This window comes from Dreissena polymorpha, chromosome 10, assembly GCF_020536995.1.
Source record: "Dreissena polymorpha isolate Duluth1 chromosome 10, UMN_Dpol_1.0, whole genome shotgun sequence".
Lineage (NCBI taxonomy): Eukaryota > Metazoa > Mollusca > Bivalvia > Myida > Dreissenidae > Dreissena > Dreissena polymorpha.
This window is the reverse complement of record NC_068364.1, coordinates 54251192-54272112: the sequence shown is the minus strand read 5'-3', so window position 1 is coordinate 54272112 and position 20921 is coordinate 54251192. Positions and strand designations below refer to the sequence as shown.

Genomic DNA, 20921 nt, shown 5'->3' with positions numbered 1-20921 from the left:
ACTATTTTACTATTTCGGGTCACCATGACCTTGACCTTTGATATAGTGACCTGAAAATCAATAGGGGTCATCTGCAAGTCATGATCAATCTACCTATCAAGTTTCATGATCCAAGGCATAAGTGTTCTTGAGTTATCATCCGGAAACCATTTTACTATTTCGGATCACCGTGACCTTGACCTTTGACCTAGTGACCTCAAAATCAATAGGGGTCATCTGCGAGTCATGATCAATGTACCTATGAAGTTTCATGATCCTAGCCATAAGTGTTCTTGAGTTATCATCCGGAAACCATTTTACTATTTTGGGTCACCGTGACCTAGACCTTTGACCTAGTGACCTGAAAAACAATAGGGGTCATCTGCGAGTCATGATCAATCTACCTATCAAGTTTCATGATCCTAGGCATAAGCGTTTTTTAGTTATCATCCGGAAACCATTTTACTATTTCGGGTCACCGTGACCTTGACCTTTGACCTAGTGACCTGAAAATAAATAGGGGTCATCTGCGAGTCATGGTCAATGTACCTATGAAGTTTCATGATCCTAGGCATAAGCGTTCTTGAGTTATCATCCGGAAACCATTTTACTATTTCGGATCACCATGACCTTGACCTTTCACCTAGTGACCTCAAAATCAATAAGGGTCATCTGCGAGTCATGATCAATGTACCTATCAAGTTTCATGATCGTAGCCATAAGCGTTCTTGAGTTATCATCCGGAAACCATTTTACTATTTCGGGTCACCGTGACCTTGACCTTTGATATAGTGACCTGAAAATCAATAGGGGTCAACTGCGAGTCATGATCAATCTAACTATCAAGTTTCATGATCCTAGGCCTAAGCATTCTTGAGTTATCATCCGGAAACCATTTAACTATTTCCGGTCACCGTGACCTTGACCTTTGATATAGTGACCTGAAAATCAATAGGGGTCATCTGCGAGTCATGATCAATGCACCTATGAGGTTTCATGATCCTAGGCATAAGCGTTCTTGAGTTTTCATCCGGAAACCATTTTACTATTTCGGGTCACCGTGACCTTGACCTTTGACCTAGTGACCTGAAAATCTATAGGGGTCATCTGCCAGTCATTATCAATCTACCTATGAAGTTTCATGATCCTAGGCATAAGCGTTCTTGAGTTATCATCTGGAAACTATTTTACTATTTCGGGTCACCGTGACCTGGACCTTTGATATAGTGACCTGAAAATCAATAGGGGTCATCTTCAAGTCATGATCAATCTACCTATCAAGTTTCATGATCCTAGGCATAAGTGTTCTTGAGTTATCATCCGGAAACCATTTTACTATTTCGGGTCACCGTGACCTTGACCTTTGACCTAGTGACCTGAAAATCAATAGGGGTCATCTGCCAGTCATTATCAATCTACCTATGAAGTTTTATGATCCTAGGCATAAGCATTCTTGAGTTATCATCTGGAAACTATTTTACTATTTTGGGTCACCATGACCTTGACCTTTGATATAGTGACCTGAAAATCAATAGGGGTCATCTGCAAGTCATGATCAATCTACCTATCAAGTTTCATGATCCTAGGCATAAGTGTTCTTGAGTTATCATCCGGAAACCATTTTACTATTTCGGGTCACCGTGACCTTTGACCTAGTGACCTCAAAATCAATCTGCGAGTCATGATCAATGTACCTATGAAGTTTCATGATCCTAGGCCTAAGCATTCTTGAGTTATCATCCGGAAACCACCTGGTGGACGGACCGACAGACAGACCAACATGTGCAAAGCAATATACCCCCTCTTCTCCGAAGGGGGGCATAATAACAGCATTACCGGATTATTACGCTGGTGGAAAATGTATCTGCATGTTTTGTTTAGTTACAGCGCGTGCTTTCAGTGTATAAGCTCCGCCCATTATTATTGCAGAATAACACACAGACGATTTTCTTCTTTGTTTATATGAAATTTGACATGTGTTGTGTTAGAATATATATTTATATTCTTCGTGATGCATTGCAATAGACGCAAAACCATTCACGCAACATCTTAAGATTCGTTGTTTATATGACAATTGACAACTCGGCTGTTCGGATTTATGGCAATTAATTAATACTTATAAGTCTGAATCATTGTTTATTGGCCTTAGTCTTCATTACAGGAGAAAGCTGTGTGAATAATAATAAAATACATTTTTACACTCCGATTTTATTGAAAAACAGAGCTAATCATTAACATGATTACATAGACAACGTTAAACAAAAGAAACATGGAACTTATGAAATAATGTACAAGACAATTGCCAATGTAATGTGATGCCGCAAATTTAAATGGTCAATATTCAAAAGGGTTTTTCAAGCTTAAAATAAATGTGATGTAATGTGATGCCACAAATTTAAATGGTCAATATTCAAAGGGTTTTTCTAGCTAAAAATAAACAACAATCGTAAGTCAAATAAACACTATACAAAATATATTCAAGCATACAATGTATTTATTTAAAAAATATTTGCAAAATACTATACTTTCTTAAGAAAAGTACATAACTAATTATTAAGCAGTTGTACACCAAATAAATCAATTTTAAGAAATTCACATTTACACTACAGAATTAATAGAAGTCATTTACGCTGACTCAAACATAAAATTAAGTACAGCACACAACAAAATACATCTTGCATTGTTAACAATACAATATATTAATCATTAAACGACACTTACAGGAGTAAAACCACGCTGATATCAGATTTCATTAGTGTTTTCACAAGATCTTACATTGAAATCAACAAATATCCTCTGTATTTTAAAGTTTATGGGTTATTTTGTGTATAAATTTAATCACCTGATGAGTTTAGCTATTAACGTGAATTAAGTGGCATATTTGCTTAAATATATAGAAATGAACAAATCCACCACTAAGGGACACAATTGGAAATTGTAACTAATGCCTGTTCACCCTTTACCACTCATAAACACAATTTTGACACTTTTGAAGTCCTTTAGAAAATCAAATTAAATTTAAGTTCTTTCTTATTATACCGGTATTCAAGTTTGAAAGGCTTCATTTCCAACCATAAGATACTGATGAGTAACAAACAGCATAAAACCTGAACAGACTGCAAGTTACTCGCAGGCTGTTCTGGTTTTATGCTGTTTGCACAAAGCCATTTTCATGCTGCTTCTGAGTGGGAAAGGTTTAATATAAACATAATCTGACACACACACAAATATATTCAAAGTGTCTAAGAAATACGGGACAAAATGGAACTTTTTAGACACCAGTAAACAATATCATGATATAGCACATAGAAACTGTTTATTCTGTTCTGTTCTTTTACAACCTTTCTTTTACAACACAGCTCTATCTGTATAAAAGAACCAACTTTTAAAGTAAGGTCTTTTATACCATATGTATTTAAAAAATGTGTTTGGTCCATATGTGTATGTTTGCATGCGTGAGTTTAGGTAAAACAAGAGATGTGTGATCGTCAGGAACACAATGCCCCCTATTGCGCCGCTTTAAATTTTATATTATACCTTTGACCTTGAAGGATGACCTTGACCTTGAACTTCCACCACTAAGATGTGCAGCTTCATAAAACGCCGCTTTGAAATTATTTTATTTTTTACCTTTGACCTTAAAGGATGACCTTGACCTTGAAGGATGAACTTGACCTTGAACTTCCACCACTCAAAATGTGAAGCTTCATGATAACGCCACTTTGAAATTATTATTTTTTTGACCTTTGACCTTGAAGGATGACCTTTGACCTTGAATGATGACCTTGACCTTTCACCATTCAAAATGTGCAGCTCCATGAGATACACATGCACGCCAAATATCAAGTTGCTATGTTCAATATTTCAAAAGTAATTGCAAAACTTAACTGTATTAAAGTTTAAAATATTTTACCTTTGACCTTGAAGGATGACCTTGACCTTTCACCAAGCAAAATGTGCAGCTCCATGAGATACACATGCATGCCAAATATCAAGTTGCTATGTTCAATATTTCAAGTTATTGCAAAACTTTACTATATTTAAGTTTTCAATATTTGACCTTTGACCTTGACGTATGACCTTGACCTTTCACCACTCAAAATGAGCAGCTCCATGAGATAGACCTGCATACAAAATATCAAGTTTCTATGTTCAATATTTCAAAAGTTATTGCAAAACTTTACTATATGAAAGTTTTAAATATTTGATCTTTGACCTTGAAGGATGACCTTGACATTTCACCACTCAAAATGTGCAGCTCCATGAGATACACATGCATGCCAAATATCAAGTTTCTATGTTTAATATTTCAAAAGTTATTGCACAACTTTACTATATTAAATTATTAAATTTTTTGACCTTAAAGGATGACCTTGACCTTTCACCACTCAAAATGTGCAGCTCCATTAGATACACATGCATGCCAAATATCAAGTTGCTTTGTTCAATAATTTTAAAGTTATTGCAAAACTTTACTATATTAAATTTTTAAATTTTTGACCTTTGACCTTGAAGGATGACCTTGACCTTTCACCACTCAAAATGTGCAGCTCCATGAGATACACATGCATGCCAAATATCAAGTTGCTATGTTCAATATTTCAAAAGTTATTGCACAACTTTACTGTAACGTTAAAGTTTTGGGACAGAATGACAGAATGACAGATAGACAGGCCAAAAACAATATAACCCCGATCTATCGATCTGGGGGCATAAAAATAACTTACGGGGGCATAAAAATAACTCACATATTAGAAAATGACCAGACTGTATAGAATGCTTAACTGACTTTTCAATATTCACAAAAGTGAAAATTATCAAGATTAAAGACAATCAATTGATGACAATTCCATAAGCTTTTATCATTATTTTATTTATAAGAAAGGTATCATTAACCTTTTCAACAGTATTATAATATATTATAAACAAGACACATTCAAGAATAAATGTATTCGACAAAATGTCTACCATATATAAAACAAACCATTTCAATCAATTTCAATAACTGCAGCTAATTATAAACTTAATTGCTATGCAATCTTGCTTGATCGAGAATGTTGACAACATGATATCATACAATAAAATGTACATCTTATTCTTTTTTTTTTACCCCTTAGCCCCTTACGAAGGCACTTTCATGCGTTTGTAGTTCGTTTTTAATTAGAATTAAATATAAAATCTTCTTTACATTCAAGTTTTAAAGGCTTCATTTCACACCTTACGACACTGATGAGCAGCAAACAGCATAAAAGCAAAACAGACTGTGAGTTACTCGCAGTCTGTTCTGGTTTTGTGCTGATTGCAAAAGCCATTTTCACTTTGCTTCTGAGTATGAAAGGGTTAGAGAAGCACATAACCCCTTCAATCTGGAATTCAGCTTATAACACATGCAGAGCAACAGATTCAAGGCAGTGTCAGGTTATTCATAAAGTATTGCGCAATCTGATGTTCACTATAATATTGTCTAGACCATTATTCACAAAATACTGCCAACAGGAATTGAATATACTCACAAAATGCTTTTGGACCACAAAAGCGTTTTCGAAGAAAGTAACTTGTATAGGGGTTTGCCACAACACAAGAACGTTGCGGTGATTGATTGAACAATCTCCATCGTAAGTTGGTGCCAACTGCAACTCACAAATTGCTGTCCCGTCACAATATCCTGTTGAACAAAATAATCTTGACCACCACTTCCCTATAAGACAAGAACATTGCGGATACTGATTGAAAATTATCAGTGCTACTTTGACGAGTTAAATATATTGATTGGACATTCTCAGTCATAAGTTGGTGAGTTTCCAGAACGCTTGTAGGTAGTGCCGAACTTGGCCATGTACTTCCTAACGAAGTCCTTGGCCTTGGACTTGACATTCTCGTTCACTTCGAGGTCCTCCACGTGACGACAGTGCTTCAACTCCTTGGCCATCACATGGTGGGTCAACTGGAACGGGACAATAGGGGAGTGTATAGAGTTAATGATGTTTGTTCAGGGCTTGTTTTCCTTATGTGAGAATGGCTGTTTTTCAGAATTTTGGAAATTTGCGTCTCAAATTTTCACAATTTCTAGAAGTTCACGACACAAATTTTTACAATTTCAAGAAGTTTGCAATTCTTTTTTTCACAATTTTAGAAAGCTCACGACTCATTTTTTCACAATTTTGAACAGTTTGCGACTCATTTTTTCACGAAAGGGGGGGGGGGGTCAAGGCCGCTTCACAAAAACAGGAAAAAAAGCCCTGTTGTTTGATGACAGTAGTAATCTCACATGTTGGGTCAACTGCAATGGGACTATTTGTGTGTGAAAAGTGTCTTCTCATGTTAGCCTGTGCTAATTAGGGACCTTTCTATCGGCTTAAACTGGTTTTTTGCTAGGAAGATACTTCCGTTAACTGCAACAGGAAAATTGGTGAGTTTATGGAGTAATTGATGTTTGTTTGTTAACATGGCTTTATTTATAATATGAATTTCAACTGTATTTCCTTCATATAAAATAAATTAAGGACTTTGAAATGTCAAGGCACATCATGAGTGTAACGGCACAAAGGTTGAGAAAGCAGAGCAATTTATTAAGAAATTTTTAATAGTACCAGCTTGTGGTTGGTCAACTGCATTGGCAAAATGGTTGAGGGTGCACAGCAATCAAATAAGCATAGAGAGCATATTCCCTAAAGACTTACCTTCCTTGCAAGGTGCTTGAAGTCTTCAGTGCTGTTGATTTGTCCCAGCTTGCAGTCGGGCTTCCGGAATGGATTCAGGCACACCACAATCCAGGATGACATCTGCAGGAAGAAATAGAGGCTACCATGGTTCCCAGAGGCTGACTTTACATATAAATTTGTATAAGCAGCCTGTGTTGTTAATCCTTTACAACTTAAATACATATTTTGACGCATTTGTAGTCCCTTACAAAGTTTAATTTAATTAAAGACATTTGTTACTAGATGTAAGATGTAACCCATGGATACTGATGAGCAGCAAACAGCATAAAACCTGAACAGACAGTGAGTTACTTGCAGGCTGTTCTGGTTTTATGCACTTTGCACATGGCCATTTTCACTTTGCTTCTCAGTGGAAAAGGGTAAAGTAAGTTAGTAAGCATTAAACATCAAATTGTCCTATTGCACATATTGTTTAGATTCTATCCATAATACACTTCAACACCGTTATTTCGAAGTTGTCGGGACCGTTAAAAAAAAATCGGATTTACGATAATTCAAAATAAACATTTGACAAAAGACTTCTTTGATTCCTTAAAAATAAAACATTGTGGAATTCACATGGTTCGCTTACTTAAAAACGTAAACTAGTCAGATAGCAATATATTTCTACTCGTAACAAACGGGGGAATAAAACGATTATTTTTTTCGTTTTTATTTTTCTTTAATTACAGAACATATAAAATAAAACGAATAGCACAAATTATCAGACATACATACATAAGCATACATTTTCGGAAATGAATTAACCTTTTTTTATAATTAAACGCTATGTCTCTCTGAACACCAGCGTTCGCGCAGACGACAAAGGTGTAATAATCGGCTTTTGACGCGCCACGACAAAAGTGTGAAATTACGCTCAGTATTTTGCAGTTTTGACTTAGGATTAAAGATTGATAATAAGGTGCGAATTATAGTGTTGGGACCGACAGAATCACTTCGAATTAACAATTTCTTCGATTTAACGAAGTTCGGATTAACAATGAAATTTGACATTAAACAAACAAGAATCAAAATCGGGACCAGAATAATACTTCGAAATAACGGTGACTTCGGATTATCGGTGTTCGAAATAACGGTGTTGAAGTGTGCATTACAAATGATGGATGATTGAAAGTTTCTGATTACAAAATAATTTTGAGAACCTTTATCCTAAAAAGAGAAAATTATTACCAAACTGATCTCCCCTTGTTTGATCAAGAACAGTGTGAAGCATACTACACATGAATAATCTATAGTGGAAAAACAGACAAAGGACCAGATTCCATAATCGTGACAAAACTATTTGCATCTGAAATTCCTTTCACTACAATCATCTGCAAATTAATGTCACTCAACTGTGAAAGTTTGAGCTGGATCCACACAGAGAAATTAAAGAGAAATTGAAAATTTTTGGCCAACAAAATAATGGAGTAGTCTACCTTAGATTTGAAGTGCTCCTTGAGTTTGCGTGACATTTCACTAGAGGTGTCTGCAGCCGCTGTCGTAGTCTTCTCTTTCTCCCTCTCGCCCTCCACCTTGCTCTCCGTCTGCCAATTACAATACATGGACTGCATAATCATGATAGGTAATAATATATGGGCTGTGCTCTGTGAAAAAGGGGTTTAATGCCTGCGCATAAAGTGTCGTCCCAGATAAGCCTGTGTAGTCTCATAGGCTAATCAGGGAAGACACTTTCCCCTTTCATGATATTTTCTGTTCAAAGAAACTCTTCTTAGCAAAAATCCAGATAAGCCGGAAAATTTCGTCCCTGATAAGCCTGTACAGACTGCACAGGCTAATGTGGGATGACAATAGGCACATGCATTAAACCCCCTTTTCACAGAGCAAGGCTCATACGTTTAACACTTGAGTGTAAATAAGTGCGACGACTTTTTTCCCCATGTAACCTTAAAACAATTGAGTGAAACAATACCAAGAAAGCATAATTCTGATAGGTCATGAGCATATTTTTATTAGGTGTTGTGTATTCATGTTAGTATTGAACATGTGAGAAATGAACTACACAGTTTCCATAGTAATGATAGGAGAGTATGTTTGAACCGCATTCAGGGAAAACCAGACTTAACCCTTTGAATGCTGGGAAATTTGTCTTCTGCTAAAATGTCATCTGCTGAATTTCTAAAATTAGCATTTTCTTCGAATTGTTTTCAAAGAATACTATCTGAATAGCAAACAGTTTGGATCCTGATGAGACGCCACGTTCTGTGGCGTCTCATCTGGATCCAAACTGTCTGCAAAGGCCTTTAAAATTCGGTTCCCGCACTGAAAGGGTTAATGCATATGCGTAGTCTGGTCCCAGATAAGCTTTGCAGTTCTCACAGGCTAATCAGTGATGCCACTTTTTTCCAAGGCTAGATTTACTCATGAAAGAGATTTCATTTAAACAATTAAATGCATTAAAGGGGAAAGTGACATCCCTGATTAGACAGTACAGAATGGGATAACAATAAACATATTTGCATTCAGCACAGTTTTCCAAGAATGTGTCCCATTTTACTAGGTGTTGTTTTCCATTTAAGCTTTGCCAAATGAAGGTTTCCAAAAATATATTTCTTTTAAATCTCAATATTGTGTTCATCTGCAATCCAGCTAAAGAAGTTCAACCTCAGTAAATATAATACTGAAAACAATTTATTTCTCAAGTTTGAAGTATTTTTAGCAAAATCAACAACAATTATTACCAAATTTTAGACAAAACATCGAACAATTTCTCAAACCAAAAGAACCAGGCCCTTTTCCCAAAATGGTGATAAACAACAATGGCAAACATACACACACACAAACTCAACTACACTAAGACATGCAAAACAACCAATATGCTAAAAGAAAACACAATTCAACTGTACATACATCACAGGGCAGTGTCCATAAAATGTTCAATGAGGAGCGTTAACAAGCAATCATTTGTTATTCTGTCAACGTCTTTACTGGCCAGAAAAAATGCTAATAAAATATCTCAATTAAACTATTAAAATATTACTAAGTTATCTACAGAACAAATCCATTAGAGCAATGCTAGTTGAATCGTTGTCTTCTTCATAGGATAGACATGCACCAAATAGAGCAAGAACTAAAAAGTAAACAGATTTAAAAGGGGTGGATAAATTTGGGCAAACAGTATTTATAAGTATGTTTGCACTTTATTAAGCAATCTTCCTGTACAACTAAAAACATTGGTATGGAAAAAACACATTAAAAACTGAAAAAAGAACAAATTCTAAGAATTATGCATCTGTTACACAGTTAGAATCAGTTTGGCCATGTATGCCCACCCTCAATCTTGGCCATGTATGTCCACCCTCAATCTTGGCCATGTATGCCCACCCTCAATCTTGACCATGTATGCCCACCCTCAATCTTGACCATGTATGTCCACCCTCAATCTTGACCATGTATGCCCACCCTCAATCTTGGCCATGTATGCCCACCCTTAATCTTGACCATGTATGCCCACCCTCAATCTTGGTAATGTATGCCCACCCTCAATCTTGGCCATGTATGCCCACCCTCAATCTTAGCCATGTATGCCCACCCTCAATCTTGGCCATGTAAGCCCACCCTCAATCTTGGCCATGTATGTCAACCCTCAATCTTGGCCATGTATGCCAAACCTCAATCTTGGCCATGTATGCCAACCCTCAATCTTGGCCATGTATGCCCACCCTCAATCTTGCATCTTGGCCATGTATGCCCACCCTCAATCTTGCACGTCTTGTACAGATGATATTATCCTAAAAAAATCAAGGGGCCCACGATAACATGAAGGGGCCATTGATAAGAGGGACCAATGTTTATTTCCAACCTTGAATTTAAAATGCCAGAAAATGTAAGACAATTTATGTCTCAATGACTTCTGTTAATCACCAACCATGTTAACAATGACAACATGTATGCAACTGAACAATCAAACGCTGAAACTGAAACTGGAGTCACAAGCACAAGAACAGTTGCAACAGGGGAGTAGGGAAGGCTCAGGTCTTACCACCACCACCATGCCCCGGGCAGGCATGTTAGTCGAGGGAGAGGTGGACGTAATGGTCTCTAACTGCATCGTGAATGAGTACAGGGAGGGCAGGTAATAGCGCTAGAACAGACACAGGAGAACGTGCACGTGAACTGCCTCACGCTTGAAAACTAACGTGAACTGCTTCACATTTCAAAACTAACATGAAATGCTTCATGCTTCAAAACAAAGGTGAACTGCTTCACACTTCAAAAATAACCTGAACAGCTTCACGCTTCAAAACTAAAGTGATCTGCTTCACGCTTCAAAACTAGCGTGAACTGCTTCACACTTCAAAACTAATGTGAACTGCTTCCCACTTCAAAACTAATGTGAACTGCTTCATGCTTCAAAACTAACATGAACATGAACTGCTACACGCTTCAAAACTAGTGTGAAATGCTTCACACTTCAAAACTTCTGTGAAATGCTTCACACTTCAAAACTAACATAAAATGCTTCACACTTCAAAACTAACCTGAACTGCTTCATACTTCTAAACTAATGTATACTGCTTCATGCTTCAAAACTAACATGAACTGCTAAACACTTCAAAACTAATGTGAACTGACTGCTTCATGCTTAAAAACTAACGTGTACTGCTTCACGCTTCAAAACTAACATGAACTGCTAAACACTTCAAAACTAATGTGTACTGCTTCATACTTCAAAACTAATGCCATAGATTACTTTATTTTTTGTGCAATGTACTCAATGATCTATTCAGCCTAGTGACCCACTTTAAGGCAAAAATGTATATACATGGGTGATCAGTGTGTGTTTTTCTCAGTATTTTGTTTATGTAACTCGAGCCCTTTAAATTGGAAAAAATCACATTCTTTTGACTAAAATTTGAAAATTTTGTGTTAATTTTTTTTGCTAACAAATACTCAAAACTTGATACGAACCAGTTTTCAACATAATATTCAACTTATCATTAAGGATAGAGAAATTAATGAAATATGAAACATGTTTACATATTTCATTGGAAACCTTCAATTGGAAAGTCTAGGCAGTCATTTGGAGCAAATGTTTACTTTTTGAGACTGGGAAAGGGGCCAAATTTCAGCATCAAATTTGACGAAACAAAAATAACAACACTGTGTTGCAATGAATAAATACAAAAATTAATTTATACAAGCTCTTTTCAGGACCAATAATACAAACAAGTGGGCGACAGAACATATGTGGTGTTGTGGTGTTATTTTCTGTCACACTAAGCTTATCCTATATAAAAGAAGCCAGAAATTTATAAGAATAACCAACACCAAATACTTTCTCTGGTTATACAAAATAATAAATAATTTATATTATTTCTTTTTTAAAGTATTACAATATTGTATACTGCTCAACAATCCAGCATAGTCAACATTACATTACATGTAAAAGTGGGTATATGGGCAAACATTTTTTCATAGGTCTCAAACTAAAGGTTCAATTTATCTGATATTTTTTTAAACAATGAAGTACAAAATGAAGAAATTCTTAATATTATAAAGTACACAAACTGCTTAACTCAAAAGGGAGTCAAAATAAGGCAATTTTGCCTAACATTGAACAGGATTGGCAAAATACATTGTTAGTAGTTTCCAGATGACTTAGTCATGGTTTAGATCACTATTCAATATAAACAGTGTCTTGATCTAAGCTAAAAAAAGGGTCAACACAATGCGACCAGAGCAGAGAGCCATGAGCCCAGATTAGGGGTGGGCAGTCAAATAATGAATTATTTAATTAGGTCAAAATGTATCATTTAATTACAAACAGCAAAGAATATTCACAAAAAGAAACAATCTTCTCTAGTAGGCTGATTCATTATAAATTATTCTAATACACAACTTGTCCACAAAAGAAACAAAACCAACATAATTCAAGATGTAAATAGTGTTGCCAACCAACATAAAGTGTAAGTTAGTGTATTACTTTTTTCCCATAATAACAATTAGCACCTCAAGCATTGTTAGTTGGGTAAACAGGGAAGCTATGATGCATGATTACAGCTCAGAATCTGAATCTTAAAAAAAAAAAAAGCAAATTAAAAAGCTACTGCTACACATAACATAATTTTCCCACAAACAACTAAGTAGGTAGATAATGTGATCATAGGACTACAGATGCGCTACCCGCCATTCATTAGGGATGAATGTTTGGAACATACCTTGGTGGAAGTGGTATCATCCATTGTGGGGGTGCCCAGGTCCATATCATCCACATGTTCCCCCGTGTCCAGATTGGGAGGGTCCCACTGTGTCTGCCTTCAGTAAGAAATCATGATCATCAGCAACAGATTGCACATCCAATGCAAGTATTGACAATGCTTAGTGGTTTTTTGTGCCATATTTGGAAAAGTACCGGTAACAGCCCAATTGGGAAAAATTAGCAAAAAAAACTCTGAAATTGGGAAAATTTGCGTTGTGAAGTCTTAATATCCAGGATATCGGTGTATTTGATTATTTTTGTTGCTCCAAAGTACTTTAAAATTGATAACTTTCCGTTGTTAAGTTGTCAATATTATATTTACTTAGGTTCAAGCCATAGAGCTGCATAGGGAAACTAACTCAATGTAGATTTTTTTTTTTAACTTTCAATTGGAAACTTATTTTGACATTAATTGGGAAATTTGTAGTTTTATCAGAATTAGCAAAGTGCCATTTTCCAGTATCTTATATAGAAGGAAACAAGAGCTGTCGCCATAGGATGACATATGCCCCCTATAAACGCTTTGATAGAAGTTATAGCATTTTTCGAAACCTAAACGCAGATTTCGAAACCTAAACGCAGATTTTGAAACCTAAACGCGGACCCTAAGTTCAAGGTCCAGGTCAAGGTCACAGGGGTCAATATTTTTGTGTGTATGGAAAGGCCTTGTCCATATACACATGCACACCAAATATGAAGGTTATATCTCAAGGGACATAGAAGTAATGAGCATTTTTCGAAACCTAAACGCAGATTTCGAAACCTAAACGCGGACCCTAAGTTCAAGGTCAAGGTCACAGGGGTAAAAATTGTTGTGCGTATGGAAAGGCCTTGTCCATACCAAATATGAAGGTTATATCTCAAGGGACATAGAAGTTATGAGCATTTTTCGAAACCTAAACGCAAAGTGTGACGGAAAGATGGACAGAAGGACAGTCCGATCACTATATGCCCCCTTTTTTTCGCAAGGGGGCATAAAAAATCCCTGAATATTTTATTCATATCTGATTTTTGAATGCAATCCAGATATTCATGATGTATGTTTAAACCTGAAAGACCACACAAGCTGGTGGTTGAAGTATTGTTTCCGGTTGAAGACGCCTATCTACAGAAATAAGGGATGTTTGTCCCTATTTGATCAATGACAATCTTATGCAGTTTATCATCTTTCCAAACAGAAATTGTTATCTTATCCTTAAAATAAGAGCTGTCTCCATAGTATGACATGCCCCCGATAAATGCTCTGATAGAAATTATGAGCATTTTTCGAATCCTGAACGCATTTTTCGAAACCTAAATGTGGACCCCAAGTTCAATGTCAAGGTCAAAGGGGTCAAAATTTGTGTGCGTTTGGAAAGGCCTTGTCCATATACACATGCATACAAAATATGAATGTTACATCTGAAGCGACATAGAAGTTATGAGCATTTTTCAAAACCTAAACGCAAAGTGTGACAGACAGAGAGACAGACAGACGGACGGACAGTGCGATCACTTTATGCAATCCTTCGGGGGCATAATAAAAAGACAAGAGGAATATCGCAAGATTTTCAATAATTACAGTATGCTAATGCGCTTTAAGCACCGACAATTGTAACTTAGGATGTAACAAATCTCGAATGCAACATTTAATGTATTAATTAATGATTCATGGATGTTTGCATGTTGTACGCTGAAAAGTATCAAAGGTATTTGGAAACATTTGTGTCTATGGACAAAAACGCAGACTGATGTCTATGGTGAGTCCAGTCTACCCTGTTTCTACTTTACAATAGGGATATAACCCTTTACCCTATAGATATGTATTTTGATGCGTTTGTAGATATATTCTATGTTAGCGTTTCCGATCGCCAAAATCGCCATAGGCGATTGAATCTTTCAGCTGGCGATTAAAGTTTAAAATGTGAATGAAAATGGCGATTGCAAAAAACCCTGATATTTCTCTATAAGTATATAATATTCCCTACTTTTAAAGAGAACTCGGTACCGATTTCCACATTTAATCACCATAAAAGCTCCAGGTGGTAATAGATAGTCCATTGATAAGAGATAACCGGATGCCGGTATCGTATATTCAAGCCACATAACACAGTCATGTATGCTGACAGATGCATCACGGGAAATTTTCGGGTAACTTTCCAGTCGCCAAACTGTGATATTTAACGTCCAATCGGTTACGAGAATGTTTATGGAGGCGGAGTTATATAGCGATTATTATTTTTGATTGACGTCGGTCACAGAGTAAGCGTTTATTGCAGGTGAATGAATCACAGTTGTAGCATTACTACGTGATATAAAACCGGTAAATAAAGCAGTACATTAAAGGCGGTTTCGGGCATCATCATCACACCTATTTACTGTACTGTAAACAATCATTTATTATGAGAAGTTAATTGCAATTGGTGAGCAGTGTAAAATTACTTACGGCGAGTAAGTTGTGAAAAACAAAACCCGTTAATAATTTGATGCGGTAACAAATTAAATCCAGTGCATGTATATTTTATCATGTCTATTTGTAGAACTGATTTACACCGTTTTCTGCAGCCACGTGATAATAACTATTCACCATGCATTAATACCGGTATGCCATGTAAAACCCGTGTTATAAGAAAGAGCGCGAAATTATTGCTGTTGTCTGCAATGCCAAGTTCTACGCATGCAAAGCATGCTTTTTTAAAAACAGACGATGTGTAACTAAATATAGCCTAGCCACTCAGTACATGCAGTTTTTAAGACTTACAAATTTACCGGTACGTTTCAATAAATTATATATTGCAACTATGGAAAAATATGTCAATTCAAGAATACATTGCAGTAAATGTATTTTTCAAGAATCAAGAAGCACCAGACTACGGCAAAAATTATTGGGAGAAGGGGGGTGGCGAATAAGAGTTACGCAAGACCCACCCGATCAAAGACCGGGGCATATCTGAAAGTTCTAACATTGTATACTGTTTATGCCAGTGCATGAAAATAAATATAAATGAAAAATAAAATAAAAATAAAATTATTTGATTTCAGGTAACAAATAATTTATTTAAATGTGACTTCATTGATAATTTAATAGAGTCATTGTTGATACCTATAGATTCATGATAATGATTATTTCGTTCATTGAGCAAATGAGGTTATAATGTGGGTCGTTATCGTAGTGCTGAAATTTGGCTACTAATTTATTTTCCTTAGCGCCAACCTAGATATTTAATTAAAGACCTTTATTACTAAATTCAAGTTTTAAAGGCTTCATTCCCAAACCTTAGATACTGATGAGTAGCAAACAGCATAAAACCTGAACATACTTCGAGTTACTAACAGGCACACTTCGAGTTACTAACAGGCTATTCTGGTTTTAAGCTGGTTACAAAGCCATTTTCACTTTGCTTCTGAGTGGGAAAGGGTTAATCAGATACAAGCTGGGATACAGACGCAATACATTACCTGGTAACGGTGTGATAGTAGTACATTTTTCCCTCTGCGTCCTTTGCAGTCTTCCAGTTTGGGGGCAGCACGATTGTCTTGCTCTTGGGTGGGGATGGGGGTGGTGGCACATCATCATCCTCCATGGTCGCCATGGCAACCCTAGACGATGCCGGGTGCTCCAGGTGCTGCTGTTTGAACGCCTCAACCTGGACAATGAACGCAAATTTGTGTCAGTGTGTTTTGATACCTTCATATCCTGTATTTTGTTTTGTAATAGATTTAGAGTTATTAAAATGTTGAAGTATTTTTATTTGAACAAAAGCGATAGTTTCCTAAAAAAGTTTTACAACAAATTAGTTTGTGATCTAGTTTTATAGTAATTTATCAAATGTTAATGTTGTTTGTTGTTGAGCATTCAGTAAGAAAACAGAGAGATTCCTTTCACACTATCAAACTGTGCCCTCATTTACATCAAAACATGAGTTGACCAGTAAACATTGGATTTGTTATAGAACATTCGCTCTGATTTTTTTCCTTATTAGATCTGCACTTTTCCCTTTTGGAATCTAACGTTTTCCCTTATGGAATCTACCCTTTCCATGATTTGATCTGAAGTTTTCCTTTTTGGATCAACCCTTTTCCACTGTTGTATCTCCACTTTCTCTTATTGGATCTACAATTTTCCAAGGTTGAATCCCAAATTTTCTCTTATACGACCTACAATAATCCACAGTTGGATCCCAAATTATTTCTTACTAGATCTGCCCTTTTCACTACCATGACCAGCAATTTCCTCTTTAGTTAGTACATCTTATCTATTGACACATACCTGTTGCAGGAAGGCCAGATGCTGCTCTGTCATTGGCTCATTGTCTGCAATCTCAGGCAGGGTGGGTGGGGCCAACTCTACCCCGTGTTGCAGCATCTCTGCCTGGCTTGCCTGAAAATGAAAAGGTTTTTGTCATAGGACTATTGAACTTTTTCAACTTTGGTTTACCTGCTTGAATTCTGCTTATAATAACAATCCAAGTGACAAAATCTAAACTAACTTCAAGACTTAAGTGATAAATTATAATGACCTCAACAGATACTTTATAAGCATATTGGGGTTATAATCACAATGAAAGTTTAATAGTTTTTAAACAAGAGATGTGTTTGTCAGAAACACAATGCACCCTACTGCGGAGCTTTGAAGCCATATATTTGACCTTTGACCTTGAAGGATGACCTTGACCTTTCACCACTCAAAATGTGCAGCTCAATGAGATACACATGCATGTCAAAAATCAAGTTGCTATCTTCAATATTGCAAAAGTTATGGCCAAGGTTAAAGTTTTGGGACAAACACACAGACACACACATACAATGACAGACAGGCCAAAAACAATTTACCCCGATCATTCGATTCGGGGGCTTAGCCCCAATCATTCAATCCGGGGGCATAAAAATACGACTAAAGAGATACATTACAAAGACAGAAGAGATACATCACAAGTACACACCTGCAACACGGCTTGCTGATACATCAGTGTTAAGTGTTCTAGCTGCTGGGGGAAGTTGGGAATGGTAGACATGAGCTGCTGCAACAGCGGTGGGTCATTGGCCACTGGAAAATAATGGTAGACATGAGCTGCTGCAACAGCGGTGGGTCATTGGCCACTGGAAAATAATGGTATACATGAGCTACTGCAACAGAGGTGGGTCATTGGCCACTGGAAAATAATGGTAGACATAAGCTGCTGCAACAGCGATGGGTCATTGGCTACTGGAAAATAATGGTAGACATGAGCTGCTGCAACAGTGGTGGGTCATTGGCCACTGGAAAATAATGGTAGACATGAGCTGCTGCAACAGCGGTGGGTCATTGGCCACTGGAAAATAATGGTAGACATAAGCTGCTGCAACAGCGGTGGGTCATTGGTCACTGGAAAATAATGGTAGACATAAGCTGCTGCAACAGCGGTGGGTCATTGGTCACTGGAAAATAATGGTAGACATAAGCTGATGCAACAGCGGTGGGTCATTGGCCACTGGAAAATAATGGTAGACATAAGCTGCTGCAACAGCCGTGGGTCATTGGCCACTGGAAAATAATGGTAGACATAAGCTGATGCAACAGCGGTGGGTCATTGGCCACTGGAAAATAATGGTAGACATAAGCTGCTGCAACAGCGGTGGGTCATTGGCCACTGGAAAATAATGGCAGACATGAGCTTCTGTAACAGCGGTGGGTCATTGGCCACTGGAAAATAATGGTAGACATAAGCTGCTGCAACAGCGGTGGGTCATTGGTCACTGGAAAATAATGGTAGACATAAGCTGCTGCAACAGCGGTGGGTCATTGGTCACTGGAAAATAATGGTAGACATAAGCTGATGCAACAGCGGTGGGTCATTGGCCACTGGAAAATAATGGTAGACATAAGCTGCTGCAACAGCGGTGGGTCATTGGCCACTGGAAAATAATGGTAGACATAAGCTGCTGCAACAGCGGTGGGTCATTGGCCACTGGAAAATAGTACATAGATGTACAAATAAATAAACTTTAATTAAACTGCTAACAGAAATATAAAAGGAAAACTTTTATCAAATGGGGCTTAAAAATATTTCTCTCTAAGCAACAGCATGTATTTGTAGAATTAGTAGAGATGAACATGCTTAAGCCGCAATTCCTAAAACGTCAAAGTGGACACTTATTCAAGACTATACCTCTAGTTATAAGTTATTTAATTAATTAACTCCAGGTTTAAACTCAAATTATCAGTTAGTTTCAAGTGATTTTTAGTTCCAAACGTGTGTTCATGCATATCTTTAACTGCTTAAAACAAAGAGTATAAAGTTTGTTGAAAGATGTATAGATATACTGGCTGTTTCACAAACATTTCAAGGTTTTAAATCACAAACATCTTAAAATCACTTTTTTAAAATTTTAACCATTGTGTTATTGAATTGATTAATGAATTTGTTTCAGCTTGGTGTATGCATTTGTGATGACTATTTTATATATCAGTAATAATATTGAACTTATCCTGATAAAAAGTCTATATTTCCATATGTTGCACAAGTATATCTCCCAAGTCCTTTAACCCTTTCCCCCCCATATGAAGCAAAGTGAAAATGGCTTTTGCAACCAGCATAAAACCAGAACAGTCTGTCCAGGTTCTATGCTGTCTGCTTCTCACAAGTATCTAATGGTTGGAAATGGAGCCTTTAAAAATTGAATTTAGTAAAAAGGGTTTTAATTAAAAGCAAATTTCTATGGGCCTACACATGTGTCAAAAGATGTATCAAAGTGGAGAAGGGTTAAGAAAGCCTGGCAACTTCAGTATATCATAAAAAGGTTCAGCTGTATTGAGTGAAAAACAAAGTAATCTATGATATTCTTAATACACAAAGTTAGGTTAGAAAATAAAACAAACAATTAAGATTTGCTTTTCGGAAGTTTCAAGTCGCAGTCACTAACCACCATGAAAGTTCTTAATCTCAAATTTAGTCTCTTACTTACAAACTAACACATTAGAATACTGCCATATTGACAAATGCCAATTTAATTGTTTCAACTATGGATAAATACTGCGGTGGCATGGAGGATATTGTGTTTCCTAGCAACCAGGAGATCCTAGGATCATTCCCACCAAGGCTCTCTTCATCTTCTCTGAAGCTACCAAAAATTGGTTCTACCCAGAAAATAGACTCCAGGGTCTCAATAATCATAAGATTTTTGATGAAACAGAGGTCAACTTAAGCGTTTAAAATTAGAATATAGAAATATTGACCAACATTAATGATGCGTAACAGACACTTTAGATTTTTCCTGCCAAACTGAGGCTCCAGAGAGAGAAAGGCAGAAAATTGTTAGCAGATTTAAGCGCAAGTTTATGTACATGTAGTACCTATTCAAAAAATAATGCCAGAAGGCCTAGTTGAACCTTTCTTTGTTTGAACCCACCATCCCAATCAAGTGTGTTATACAACTGTTTATTGGCGGGCCACTGTGGTCAGTCGAGATAAAAGATTAAGACAGTTCATTTGATATTAATACACTGAGTAAAGGAATTTAATGGAGGGATCAGACAATCCGTATAGTAGGGCTTTAAATGAGATGCTGTACAAGAATTCCAACAGACCAAAACCTAAGAGAGGGGTGAAAAAAAATTCTCAGGCAGTAAGACCCCTTGACCTATTTTTTGACCCAGAAAGGCCTATGTTCTAACTTGGCCTTAAGATCATCTCCATAAAACTTCTGACCAAGTTTGGTGAAGATCGGATGTAAACTACTTGAATTAGAGAGCGGACACCATGCTGAATGTTAAAAAACGCACTAAGTGACCCCGTGACCTAGTTTTTGACCCGGCATGACCCATATTGAAACTTGACCTAGACATCATCTAGATACAACTTCTGACCAAGTTTGGTGAAGATTGGATGAAAACTACTTGAATTAGAGAGCGGACAACATTGTGATGTTGAAAATGCACTAAGTGACCCCTTGACCTTGTTTTTGACCTGGCATGACCCATATTCAAACTTGCCCTTGACATTATCAAGATACAACTTCTGACCAATTTTGGTAAAGATTGGATAAAAACTACATGAATT

At 36.7% G+C, this 20921-nt stretch overlaps 1 protein-coding gene across 1 annotated transcript in view; it reads right to left on the bottom strand.

Moving 5' to 3' along the window:
• Positions 1–2171: 2171 nt before the first annotated feature.
• The window catches only part of LOC127849129 (uncharacterized), a 75976-nt gene continuing 57226 nt past the window's right edge, over positions 2172–20921 (bottom strand). Inside the window, exons 20-27 of the mRNA XM_052381850.1 lie at positions 17826–17929; positions 17153–17263; positions 16342–16529; positions 12863–12959; positions 10684–10785; positions 8120–8227; positions 6660–6761; positions 2172–5923 (exon numbers count right to left, since the gene is read on the bottom strand). Of these exons, the coding sequence (XP_052237810.1) occupies positions 5759–5923; positions 6660–6761; positions 8120–8227; positions 10684–10785; positions 12863–12959; positions 16342–16529; positions 17153–17263; positions 17826–17929 (977 nt within the window). The 3' untranslated portion in view covers positions 2172–5758. The remainder of the gene's footprint in view (positions 5924–6659; positions 6762–8119; positions 8228–10683; positions 10786–12862; positions 12960–16341; positions 16530–17152; positions 17264–17825; positions 17930–20921) is intronic.